The sequence below is a fragment of the Dermacentor andersoni genome, chromosome 7 (assembly GCF_023375885.2).
Source record: "Dermacentor andersoni chromosome 7, qqDerAnde1_hic_scaffold, whole genome shotgun sequence".
NCBI lineage: Eukaryota > Metazoa > Arthropoda > Arachnida > Ixodida > Ixodidae > Dermacentor > Dermacentor andersoni.
In genome coordinates, this window is record NC_092820.1 from 39,622,101 (window position 1) to 39,636,347 (window position 14,247).

Genomic DNA, 14,247 nt, shown 5'->3' on the forward strand with positions numbered 1-14,247 from the left:
CATTCTGTGTACCCTTTGTTTTCAGATTATATTGGTGAGTGCTTGAGTGGTGAGTGCTTATGCAGATATGTTTTGCGTCTTCTTTCTTTTTTCGCCTCAGTGCTCCCTTCAGTTGATAGTCGGCGTTCGTGTTGTCCAGTTCTCTACTCTTGTGTCCTGTCTGCACGCCTCAGCTGTTCTTTTGCATAATGAATGTTTACCAAGTAGCTCAGCTTTCTGTCGTTCTATACTTGAGTAAGTGTTTATCTCTTTGCACTCAGTTAGCCTAAGCATATCCTCTAAGCGTCTATCCGGTCTGAAGCCGTGCTTTATTTCACGCAGAAAATAATTTTCTTCCACCTAATTCAACTATTCTTTTTTTATGGTTTTCATTGCCATTTCATACATCGCCGATTCCAGTTTAGATTGTTGAGGCACAGCAGCCCCATCTAAATTTCGCTGGGCCAAGTTCTCCGCGCAAAATAAACAGCGCTTGCCGTTCGGGCTTGTTGCGCCAAGCCGTGTACTGTGCCAGCTCACCTCTGATCGCATACATAAATACGCAACAGCACCACTGAAGCATCACATATTCGCCACAACATTCTGTAATAATCCTACACGCAAACACCTATATCTATTTGTAGCCTTCTTTCTATAACGACAGGCATTACACTGGGAGCCTTGATAGTTTTGCTGGAATTCAAAGCGATGGGCTCACCTAGATTTTGAACTAAGTAGCACATGCATGTGGCCTTAGTACCAACAGTCATCTGTTATTTCGTTGTTAAGGTGAACTCAACCCTGAAATAAAAAAATTCAGGAAAACCACACTTTAATCCTGACAAACGCAGCACGGGTCGTACCTGTAGTATTTCTCTGCTAACGAAGACATGGTTAAACCATATTGGCACAAAGGTAAGGCGGACTCGCTGTATTAGAACAGCCTTCTTTAATGGTGACCAACACCCCCCCCCCCCCAAAAAAAAAAAAGAAATGGTGCACAACTGCGTCCTTGGGCGCCTTCTCTCTGGCGATCGGGACGCGTAGTAAGCTGCTAACTTCGCGCAATATTATTGATTGAAAAGGCACCTAAAATAAATTTCCTGATCAAATATGATAAGGTAATGCTATATATGTTTCCATTACATTTTATGGATATTCATAAGAGAGTTTTGATGACATTACACTCTTAATTACGGTAATACAAACTCGGTGTATCTAAGCCCGCATCGTGACAAGTAAGCTTCAGAAAGCTTCCATGGCATCGCACTGATAATTATTGGTGGGTGGAAGAAAACAAGCTGTGACTTCAGATTTTACTACTCAAGAGGAACTGACTCTACTTGTTCACATGTTTCCGTTGGTGTCGTATTGACTGCATAATTTGCGTCAACTAGTGTTTTGCCCCCCGAGATGTTCTTGCGCTTCAAGCGCATTATTATAATTGATGTCGCATTTCACTAGTTTGTAACAGCATTTCAGCGTCGCTTTCATGGCCATGTATATTACCCTTGGCCAAAGCGTGCCGCAGAGTAAGAGGAGGAATGAAAACGTGGGTTCACAGGGGAGGCTGAAGCACAGCGCGCAGACAATACGCAAAGCAAAGGAAACGGAAAGATGATGCTTGCGATGGTTTAATGCCAACGTACTTTCGTCTTGTCAACCAAACGATGCACAAAAATTATTTTCTAATTAGTTTTGGGACTACTGCAGGTATTGCGGCGGACAGTTGCACTTCACATTTCAGATGTCGCGTGTTATGAGTGGAGGACAGAAGAAAACAATTACGTGAGACATAATGTGAAGAACACTACTGACTCGTATATTTCCAGACACAATAACTGTTCTTTTTTCATCAGTAGGCAGGCCATAATTTAAAAGTTAGGGGTTACTTGTTAAAGATAATTATCTCTTATAATGCAGCAAATAAGCACACAAAGTTGTTTTGCCAGCGCAAAAATATTGACGACTGAAAAAAGAACGATTCTTCTCATACCTTAGTACTGTACGTGTTTCTTTTTTTTTTATAACAAATTGGCTGAATATCTCTGGGGTACTCGGCATAGTGAAAAGCGGTAGCAATTACTGCGGTTTTTATTCGGTGTAGTTCCACTCAAGAACGCCGTTTTAGGAACGCGAGCATACGCCAGTTTTCTTGTAAACAAGGTAAAAGATTGCAGAATATTTTTACGCGAAGCAAAGAACACCAAGAGGCGCAAGAAAGAATTAGGCTCGCATCAAAGCGAATATATTCTGGCGGAATCGCGTCAACGTATATGCCCGAATAGATCAGCAGGGGCACAATAACAAGCAAACTAATTATTTTATTTTATTTATATATTTAGTTATAGTATACTGCGGTCACAAAGCACCGTGCAGGTGGGAAATTGTGTATACAAGTGCCCAGTTTTTGGCACGAATGAAGCCACGCGGAAGACACGCATACAAAGTGGGTAATACAAAGCAAACATATTAGTGTAACTAGAACTATTAAATCAACCGGCACAAGTTACCCGGGTAAACTAATACAGCTCGCAATCGAGTGCAATACATATAACAGCAGGAAGATTCAAATATAAAGAAACTCCATCCCGAAATACGTCGGTTGTAGAAATTCAATGTTTTTCAAATTATCAAATAACACTGCATCACTAAAGCATTTATATACCAAAAAATTACAAAATACTCAAATGCTAATAAATGAAGGAGTGCATTATCAAAAGCACTTTCACATTCTGATCGAACCAATTTTTCAGGCAGGCAATTCCAATTAGTAACAGCTCGCGGAAAAAATGAGCACTTCAAAAGGTTTGTGCGCGTTTGATACGGAAGTAGACTGTGAGCATACCAATTTCTCGACGTGCGCGAGAAGAATGGCTGAATATATGCGCGCGCATCCACATGCAGTTTGTTGTGTTTAAGCAAAAATAAAAATTTTAGCCTATTTATTTGCCTGCGCGGCTCTAAAGTAAGGATATCATTTACGAGCATTATGAACGACGGTAAATATTTATATTTCTTCAACATAAAGCGTACTGCCCGCCCCTCGACCATGTCGAGCCTATGCTTATCTTTCTGATAGTGGAGATCCCAAACTACGCTCGCGTATTCAACCTAGACAAAAGAAACGTTTTCTACACAAGAATCATTGCATCGGATGGCGCATCTTTTAGTTTGTGTCTAAGTAAGCCGAGTTTCCGAGTAGCTGCTGTACAAATGTTTTCGATGTGGGAGGACCACTTAAAGTTGTTAGGGATTGTCAATCCCAAATACTTGTATTCTGTGGCTTCTGTTACGCTGTTGTTATTAATTTTATGCGAGGATAAGAATGTTGTGTTTCTCAGCAGTTTCTCCAAGTTCAAGGATATAGACGATCTTGTGCACCATTCGTGAATTTTCGCTAGGCTACAGTTTAATGAAATCTGGTCGTCCCGGGACGTCACTTTTTTGAATATCAAACAATAATCAGCTAACAACCTAATTTAGGCATCAAGACACACAGCAGTGGTGATAACATTCACATACATGACAAACAGAATGGGTCCCAAGACGCTTCCCGGAGGCACGCCAGACGTAACTGTCAAACGCGTGGACGAGTGTCCATCGAAATCCACAAACTGCGTTCGGTTGGTCAATTACTTTTGATCCAATTTATAATAAAAGATAGTAGGCCAAACCTGTGAAGTTTGTTTAAAAGTTTACTATGGAATACGCGACCAAAAGCTTTGCTGAAATCCAAAAAGACTTGATGAATCTGTCCGGCCGAATCAAGGGTTGAAGCGATCGTAAGCGAACGAATGGTAGCAGTAAGCTGTATGATCGTTGAAACGTTTCAGTGAAATGAACGCTGGGGATTTGATAGCAGTTTATTACGTTCAAGAAATTGGGTTATGAAATGCACGAGAATGTGTTGAAGTATCTTGCAGCAGGACGAAGTCGGGGATATTGGGCGAAAGCTTTCTTTTTGTAAGCGGCGTACATTTTTGTGAACTGCCACTACAGTTCAATAAACAGAGAAATCTTAACTGTAATTGAGTGGTAAATCACACATCACACTAAGGCAATATAAAGAACAACTGGTATTAAATTAGAGATTGAGCTTAAAAACCCACAAAGGAAGTAATAAAAAAAGCCCCAGGTTGCCCTACTATCACGAATTTTGTGTGTTTGCTCCAGCGTAATTAAATGGTTGTTACATTATGACGGTATTGCGTTGTAATAGAAACCAAAGAGGTCATCTAACCATTCTTAATAAATATTGCTCGACTTTAATGGCTCGAATGCAAGAAAATGCTTTGAAATCATCTGCGTAACACAGATGTACTGGCGATGCTGTTCTAGAGCGAAATTTATAAAGACTGAGAGTTTGATCTTCCTTTTATCTTCTACAGAAAAGCTTTGTACTGCTTTTTATTTCGGGACATGAAGAGGTATACAAACTCAAGGTATACTGCACCAGCCTAAATAAACGAGTAGACATTTAGCGTCACTTTTAAGCCCAACGTACGTGCAGGCTTCTAGTGCATACATAATTATTTGTACTTTTATGCTGCGGAACCGACGGTTTATTTAAGTAAGCAGCACGAAAACAATGAATATAGCACGGTTCTATTCTGACGTTTGTGGTTTCACCCTCATGCCAGTGAATAATGATACAAGCATTAATGCTAGGGTAGCAACAGCAGTACTCAGCGTGCATAGATAATTTCTACGAAGGCACGCCGCTCAAAGATATTGCTACACGCGTGTGGCATTTCATTGTTTGAAAGAGGCATGGGGGCGGCATCACTCGAGAAAAGAGAAGGAAGAACGAACTGGGCTCGCGCGGTTAATCTAACCGGTCAGCGCTGCAATTACCTTTGTAATTATAACCTGTAAAGAAGTTGCTAATCTTACTTACTGTCCTTCGCGTAACATTGTGGTGGAGGTGGAACTTTCCCCGTCCTCGCCATGGAGTTCCGAAGCGGCCACACCGTCGTCTTCTCAGCCACGGTTTCTGATGGAACCATCCCGTTGCCATCTGCACCTGCGGCGCCAACCACAACGTACGTTAAGGTTCCTAGTCTCCGTGATCCTAGGATATTCTCCGCCCAAAATGGCGTTGACATCGACGACTGGCTCAACATGTATGAGCGTGTTAGGCAAAGCCACCACTGGGACCCTACCCTCATGCTTGCCAATGTGATTTTTTTATCTGGATGGGATACCGCGTGTCTGGTTTCGCACCCATGAGATCAAGCTCTCCAGCTGGGACATTTTCAAAGAGAGGCTTCGCGACCTATTTGTCAACCCGTGAGGTCCCCAACAGGCTGCGCGAAACGAGCTTGCCACCCGTGTTCAGTCGTCTACCGAATCATATGTCTCTTACATACAGGAAGTGCTCACGCTTTGCCGGAAAATTGACGAGCACGTGACCGAGGTTGACAAGGTGGGCCATATCTTAAAAGGCATCGCGGACGACGCTTTCAATTTGCTGGTCTATAACGACGTTTCTACTGTCGACGCCATCGTCAAAGAATGCCGCTGCTTCGAGGTAGCCAAACGCTGCCGCGTCGTCCCACAGTTTTCCCGGCTTCCAAACACCCCTGCCACGTCCTCTTGCTCTCACCGCCACACGACCATTTCAAGGGAACGTAACACGAATTGTTCGCCGTGAGATTGAAGCGGCGAGTCCGGGCCCCCTTCACGACCCCTTGACGGTACCCTCCCGCAAGCGGCCCCCACTATTTCCGTTATTAAAGCAGTTTTGCGGCAAGAACATGCAAACCTTGGCATCCCTACCGCCTGCTCTGTCTCCCGACCTGATTCGGCTCCCATTGCCATATCCAGAACCTGCATGCGATCGCCGTCGCATCAACGCCATCGCACCCCGTCACCCCAACATCGCCGCTTTTCCTCGCCAATTGGTTAATTGATGTATAAGGAACTACTTAAGTGAATCCTTTTCCGGCAGAATTTTTGTTATACGGGAATAAAAGTTTATGTTTTTTGGCCGACTGATTACTCTGATGTGTCCCCAAATAAAATGATAAAACTGTGAATCAATATACAGTTTATTACCACCTAGCTTAGATAAACCAAAGATGGTCACAAAGAAGTTGTTCTTACATATACCTAAAATTAAGCCCTCTTCATAGCTATGTCGTTTTTAAGAGAGAGAGAGAGAGAGAGAGAGAAGATTCAATCTTTTGAATTGCAATGCTCTAGTGGTTACGAAGCGCCGATCACAAGACCACTGAAAGAGGGTGACACGAATTGGTGGCAGTAATTATTCTACTCATTACTAATGCTACTCATCAATGACTTCAAAATATCTACTTCAGCTGGTATTGGCAACATTAATTCCAAGATAAGAAAGAACACTGTCGCTGCCTCAAGCAAGATATTATGCCATATTTTTCAACAATCCCTAGCATCTGGAAAGTTACCCACTGATTCGTTAATAGGAAAAATAATACCAGTTCACAAATCTGGAGATGTTGATACACCTGACAACAATCGGTCCATATCTTTAACCTGCATATGTTGAAACATGTTCGAGTACATAATCACTTCTCACGTGTACAGCCACGCAGAAGCTCAGAATTTCTCTTTTTCTCATCAGCATAGTTTTAGGAAGGGATTTTCCCGTGACACACAATTATTTGAACTAATGACTGACTTGCACTTTAACATGGACTGCAACCTTAAAACTGACTGTATCTTTCTCGACTTTTCTAAAGCTTTTGTCCGCGTGCCCCACTGTCGCCTAATTTCTAAGTTATCTGCCCTACGACTTGACTCTTTAATATGATCCTGCATTCCTAATTTTTTTTCTTTTCAAGAATAGTTTACTTTTGTTACAATTTCTCTGCCCCGCCTTCTTCTGTTAGCTCGGGTGCGCCACAAGGCAGCGTCTTCGGCCCCTTTACTCTTCTTAATCTAGATCGCCGATTTACCCACCCGGATTACTTTCTACATGCGCCTTTTGCCGATGACTGCATAATCTACCGTCATATTCACACGACTGACGATCACTTGGCACTTCAAGCAGATCTTAACCTTATCGCTAACTGTTGTAACAAATGTCTGATGACACAAAACACTACAAAGTGCGAGGTGATGTGCTTCAGCGGAAAATGTGTAAATTATAAATTTTCGTATGACCTTACTAATACAATGTTTTCCCATACTTCATCTTACAGGTACCTTGGTGTTCTTACAGAGAATCTTTCATGGGTCCCACATATCACTTCCACATGCGCCAAAGCATCACTTTCTCTTGGCTATCTACGACGCAACTTGCGAAATGCCTCGACAAACATTCAAAAACTTGCTGTCCAAAGATTCATTTTGCCAGATTTAGAATTCGCCTCCTCAGTTTGATCCCCTTATCAACATTACTTAATAAATATGACGGAAAGGATACAAATTAGAGCAGCCCGGTTCATATCACGTAACTACGGTATAAACTCAAGCATTTCACAAGTAAACTAGACCTTCTACTGCCACCATTAGATATCCGCCGCAACATCGCTCTTCTGTGCTTATTCCACAAGTATATTTACGCTAATAATCGAACCCGGTTACAACAGCGAAAACCGCACTCTTTCTCTACGCAGATTACATAATCAGTTCAGTTACATGCTGATATACGGTAAAACAAATGCATTTAGTTCATCTGCACTACCTCGTGCCATTCGTCTCTGGAATGACCTCCCTGATAACATAGCCTCCATATCTAATGCCGACACCTTCCGCTCTCAGTTGCTCCCGCTTTTCCCATTTAATACAGTTCACGAGTGCCCAATCTAGTGTATTTGATCGCGCATTCTCGCGATGTTGTACATTGTATTCATAAACAGTATTCTTTTTGCTCTGTTAATAGTGTCAAGTGTTCGTGTGCCTTCAGATATTGCTTTGTATTCCCTATGCCTTCAATATTACATAACATGGCAATCATAACTTTATAGCACTGTTCCTGTTCGAAATTTGTATTTCTATATCTTTATTGTTTAAAATGTCCGCCTTACTTTATGCCCTGCCATAGGGCCTGCAAGGTTGTTTTGAAGAAATAAATAAATAAATAAATAAAAATAAATACATAAGTAAATGAATAAATAAATTATGTGTGAATTAGCTGGATTTGATGCTGCAATTATGGCCCTGACTACGTGAACATGTTCTCTCTATGTGCCCCAGTGCCGGACAGAGACAACTGGCGTGTCTCGCAAGGGCTATGCTGCGAAAACCGCGGATTCTGGTCCTGGACGAAGCCACGTCTCACATGGACGGCGACACGGACAGGCTGATACAGAGGACATTGCGAGAGGGCTTCAGCGAGTGCACGATGCTCACCATCGCTCACAGGCTGGACACCGTGTTGGACCACGACAAGTATGCAGCGCTGACCCTACACGTCTTATTGCTCCCAACAGTTCGGAATAAATAGCAAGGAAGCACGTAGGTAAAATACGTGGTATTTCGTATAAGTCGGGCCAAACATTGAAATATCCACGTGTGCGCCACGAGAATCCAACCAATTTAGTTTTGTTCGCTCTCCTCTTTAGCATCTCAAAGGGTTTCTTAGTATGGGGTTAGATAATAAATAACGAAACTTAATATTCACATTGAAGGCATTGATTTAAACCCAAAATAAGCAATGGAGTGGTCGAGCGCTAATGAGAAATATCCAAACAATTTTTCTGAGATGACAGCTGCTGAGTTAGAAATATTTTCGGGATCTAAATAAAGCGTACAAGGTTTCAAAATTTACTACGTATGGTATGGTATGGTAAAACTTTAATGAAGTCCTGCAGGTCGTGAGTCTTCACGAAGCGGGCCGTTCCCACGTGGGAACCGGAAGGCCGAGCCTCTCGGCCGCATCGTGGGCCTGCTGGACAGCCCAGAGTTGGTCAGCCAGAAGAGGGCTGCGGAGAACCGCCTCCCATCTGGCCGAGCTGTTAGCGATGATAGAGCGTGACCGGGTACACCGCCAGAGCATGTGGTCTAACGTGGCTATTTCTCCACAATCGTGGCAGGTAGCATTGGTGCAAATATCCGGATATATTTTATGTAAAAGCGACGGATTGGTATAGGTATTCGTTTGTAGTAGACGGAGCGTTAATGCTTAAGCTCTATTGAGGCGTGGAGGAGGAACAAAGTAGGTTCTACGGCTGAGATAGTAGTGTTTAGTAATCTCGTTGTAGGTGGAGGGCGTGTCCCTGTTCTCTGGGAATTAACTACGTGACTACGCGTTTACGCGTAGCGACATCCGTGTCCTGAAACATGCTACCATCATGACATCGACACTGTGTGGCGTTCCTTCCTGTTACTCAGTCCGTGTTCAGTCGCGCTGTTCTAACCAGGATTCCAAGAGACCATGATTCATTGTAACCAGGTGCAGTGGCCCGGATTATACAGAGCCGTCGCTATGCTATGCTATTGTCACCAGCCGCGGAAACGCCGCAATGCTGTGTTGGGATGACGTGATTGGTCAGCGCGCTAGGGCTTCACAACTGCTGCTACGGCAGCATTGACATCGCTTGGTGGGCCTTAGAGTACGTGACATTGGTGGAGAATGATTGAGAACCCACCAAACTTAATGCGTTTTCTTTAACGTTTAGAGCGCTACTGAGCACTTAGAAGCAATTATGATAGGCTTAGCATAAGGGCGTAGCAATTACAATGCGAGTGAAATTTAGTAATTGCATGCAACTCGCTCGTTATTTTTCACAAAATTATAACCTGCGTGATCATGCTTAGAACGTCGTTAACATATTGTCGCAGGTGACAAAGCACAGGGGTTTTATTGCGGCAAGTCGCAGTACCGCGTTGTACTCGAAAAGGACGCGCAGGATGCAGGACAGCACAAAAGACTGTCTCTGTCTTCTCTTTTTCCTGCTCGTACTCTCGACTGGCCCAGTCGTCGTCTGTGTCGCCGTCAGGGTGTAGTTGGCACAAATAGTGACATGGCATTAGCCTCCTTCCAGAGCGAGAATCGTCCGGGTGCTCATCAAATGGTAGTCGTTAGACTCGATAAACAGTTTGTCGGTGTCCACATCACTCAGAAATATACGGCTTCATGCGCACCACGTGCACGATCTCAGGCACCTGTTGACGGCATTTGGAGCTGCATGAACCCCACCATCGACCTCATAATTCACGTCGTTAATACGCCGCAGAACTTTGTATGGTCCGAAGTATAGGCGTGCAAGTTTCTCAGAGAGCCCTCGGAATCGTACCGGGTACCAAACCCAGACTATTTCTCCGGGTGTATAAGCGACGAATTGGTGATGGAGAATGTATCGTCGGGCGTCCCGTTCTTGCTGTGCAGTTCTTCTGACGCACGTGAGCTTTCATGCTTATTTGGCGCACTCACTGAATTCTGTGGCATCTTCGTGTGAACTATTGTAGTCATGAGGCTGCATAGCATCAAGCATCGTAGTGACTTCTTGATCATGGATCAAAGCAAACGGCGTCATTTTGGTTATTTCCTGGCGTGCCGTATTACAGGCGAACGTGATGTGCGGCAATATTTTGTCCCAATTCTTGTGCTGCACATCGACGTACATGCAAAGCATGCCTGCGATAGTCTCGCTGAGGCGTTCTGTAAGCGCATTCGTTTGTGGGTGATAGGCTGTCCTCTTCCTATGCGCTGTGTCACTGAGTGTGAGCACAATGCGCAAAAGATCTGCTGTGAATGCGGTTCTTTTGTCGATTATGACGGCCGCCGGAGAACTGTGTCTCAGGACAATGTTCCCGATAAAGAACCGTGCCCCTGCAGCTGCAGTGCCGCTCTGAATCGCCTTGGTTTCGCGTATCAAGTGAGATAGTCCGTCACGACTATGACCCATCGGTTGCCGCTGTCAGATATTAGAAAAGGACCAAGTAGGTCTATTACAATTTGAGCAAATGGCGTTTTCGGTACGGCAACGGGCTGCAGTATCCCAGCGGGTTTAGTCAGTGGTACTTTGCGTCGTTGACACTCGAGAGAAATTCGAGCGTAATGTTTCCCCTCTGCTGCGAGCCTTGGCCTGTAGTATCTTTCTTTGATTCATGCCAATGTTCGCGTGTAACCAAGATGGCCAGAGGTGCCTTTGTCATTGCAGGCTTGCAAGATATCGTGGCGGAGATGTTCGGGAACTACTAGCAGACAGTTCTTCCCTGTTTAACAGAAGTTCTTCCTGTAGTGAATTCCATTATGCAAACAGAATGAAGATAGACACCTTGAAAATAATCTGGACACATACGTAGCTCGCCCTTTCAAGACCTCTATGATTTAGTTCAGCTCCCGGTAGTCTTCCTGTTGCCGAGAGATGGCGGCCGCATCAACAACTCCTAACCTTCGTATAAATCCTCGTCGGTGCTCGCGGGTGCAATTGGTGATCCCGACAGGCAGTCGGCATCTGAGTGCTGCCTTCCAGAATAGTAGTATATTGTCATGTCGTATTTTTTAAGTTGTGAGCTCCAGCGAGCCAAACGTCCAGAAGGATCTTTCATATTGGTCATCCAACGAATGGAATGGTGGTCGCTTGCGACTTGAAAAGCGCGGCCGCATAGGTACGGGCGAAACTTCGCAACTGCCCATACGACAGCCAGGCATTCCTTCTCCGTGGTTGAGTAGTTCGACTCAGCACGTGAAAGTGTTCTGCTCGCATAGGGAACTACTCTCTCGGCACCCTCTTACCACTGACCCAGAACAGCGGCAAGGCCCACGTTGCTTGCACCTGTTTGGATCGCTGGTGATGTATCCTCGTTAAAGTGGGCGAGCACAGGCGGAGTTTGTAGACATTGTCGTAAATCTTGAATGCCGCTTCTTGCTCCTCGCTCCATACAAACGCAACGATTTTTCTTGTGAGGCGGGTGAGTCGAGAGGCGAAGTGCGCAAAATCTGCGATAGATCCTCGGTAATGGGAGAAGAAACCAAGGAAGCGACGGACTGACTTCCATGGCCATGGAAACATTGTGACGGCTGTAATTTTATCCGGGTGAGGCGTAACACCATCTTGACTGAAGACGTGACCTAGGAACTAAAGTTCCACAAACCCAATGTGCCATTTTTCTGGTTTCAGTGTAAGCCACGTGGACCGTATGACTTGACGAAATGACAGCAGCCGTTTTAGGAGTTCTTCAAAAGTAGCAGAAAAAACAGTTACGGTCGTCGAGGCACACAAGACAAGTCTTCCACTTTAGACCGGATAAGACAGTGTCCATGAGGCTTTGAAACGTGGCCGGGCCGAGCATAAGAATAAAGGCAGAACATTAAATTCGCAAAGCTCATCAGGCGTCACAAAAACAGTCTTCTCTTGAACGCCCTCATCCACCTCTATTTGTGTGTATCCACTTTTAAGGTCCCTAGAGGAGAAGTAACGCGCATGTCGTAGCCTGTTCAAAGAGTGATCTATCCAGGGCACCGGATAAACATCTATCTTTGTAACGTGATTCAACTTGCGGTGATCAATGCAGAACCTCAAGGTACCATCTTTCTTTTTTATAAGCACTACTGGTGATGCCGAAGGTCTCTTTGATGGCTGGATTAAATCATCCTGTAGCATTTTCTCGACCTGCTGCTGTATTGCATCAAGTTCTTTCTGAGCCACGCGGTACGGGTTCTGTCGAATGGGTCTTGCTGTCACCTCCGTGATAATGCGGTGCTTTGTAAGCGGCATTTGGCCTACTCGCGACGCAGATGAGAAGGAGTCCCAAAACTCTACGAGCAGTTCCATAAGATGGGGTCGTTCTGTTTGCGTGAGCGTTTTCCTTTTTTTCTACTCATTTCTAACCATGTGTTTGTTTTTAGTTTGTGCAAATCATACTTTCAATAGATATTGACCAACTAGTGCAGTAAGGGGTAATCAGAACCTTAATGTTGTTCACGAGGTTATTGACCTGCACTGTACACCGTATTGCTGGCATCATGGCGCTCAGCAGCGTCTTAACATTTTCCCGCAGGATTCTAGTCATGGATGGAGGCCACGTTGCTGAGTTTGGACCTACGCTTGAGCTCGCATCGAATTCGTCTTCTTATTTTCACACCATGCTGAATAGAGCAGGACTTACAGCGGAGGATGTTCGTTCTGTTTCGGAGCCGATCAACACGGTTAGCTCTTACCTGTAGGTCTGCTAACTGACGCAAGGTGTGAGCCCTGATACACGCCAGAAGTGATACTGGAAATAACAAAACGATGAGGTGTGTAAAAACCTGTCTGAACACAGTCACACTGTTATCAGCTTTGCAGCCTAATAACCGGAAGAAACAAGGCTGAACAAGTCATTTAAATATATCAGTACCACTCCACTCTGTGAAGGTGGATGACCTGCGAAGCTGTGTATAGTGATGACTATATACAGTGCATGGTGATTACTATAATGATTGAATAAAGAAACATACACGTGACTTCTTGCTTTTAGTGTCTCCTATTTTATTTTGTTATCATATGTGATCATTGCTTTATTGTGAATATGGTAGACGGCCGTGGGCTGAACGACGGTGGTGTGAAGTTAAGTGTTACTACCGATGACGCGTAGTTGGTACATTGACATCTGTATATCATTGACTGCCGAGCCTATCCAGCAGGAACGGCACTAACCACTTTCCGTCAGGTCAGCTCAGATCGATGTCAAAATCGCCTACAATGACGATGGACACAGAGGCGATAGGAGGGGTCCAACTGAGCACGCAGGTCCAAAACGACTCAATGTTCCTCTTGGACGTAGCTCGTCGGATGTACACTGTTTTAATGGCGGTCCGATATTCCGTGTGGACGCCGACCTTCATGGCCACACTGCTTTTCTTCGTCGGACGGAAGGGAACTACGCGTCGGTCCAGGCCCGTCGACCGACGCACGCTCGGCGTTAGCGGCTTTCCGCCTCCTTCGCACCCATTGCCTCTTCTGCTCCCGTCATCACTTTTGGAGGGCAGGCGTTTCTCCCATGGTGCGCACAATATGGATGCTATCTTAGCACGGCGAGAACGCAACTGCTGATAACGTCGCTAGGCGATGTTGACATCACAGTGAAGAGCCGCACACATTGGAATTTCACAAAATTTCCCCCCCCCCTTCCCCAGATTGATGTCCTGGCTCTACCATGGAACCAAATGGGCAGAGCAGTAGCAATTAATTTGTCTGCAGGAAGCTCTTCTGCGCACGCAGAAAAAAAACGAAAACCTAGCCATATACAGTTTCACTGTAAGGGCTGCCCATAGTACCCTCATGTTCACAGCACGGACAGCCAAAACGACGCAAATTTTCACAGTTTTCTTTCTGGTCTTTGGAGTCTCACTTC

General features: G+C 44.7%; 1 protein-coding gene across 1 annotated transcript in view; it reads left to right on the plus strand.

The window, feature by feature from the left end:
* The window catches only part of LOC126535396 (ATP-binding cassette sub-family C member 2-like), an 83,012-nt gene extending 69,674 nt beyond the window's left edge, over positions 1 to 13,338 (plus strand). Inside the window, exons 8-9 of the mRNA XM_050182278.2 lie at positions 8,161 to 8,355; positions 12,913 to 13,338. Coding sequence (XP_050038235.1) covers positions 8,161 to 8,355; positions 12,913 to 13,078 — 361 coding nt within the window. The 3' untranslated portion in view covers positions 13,079 to 13,338. The remainder of the gene's footprint in view (positions 1 to 8,160; positions 8,356 to 12,912) is intronic.
* The last annotated feature ends 909 nt before the right edge of the window (positions 13,339 to 14,247 follow it).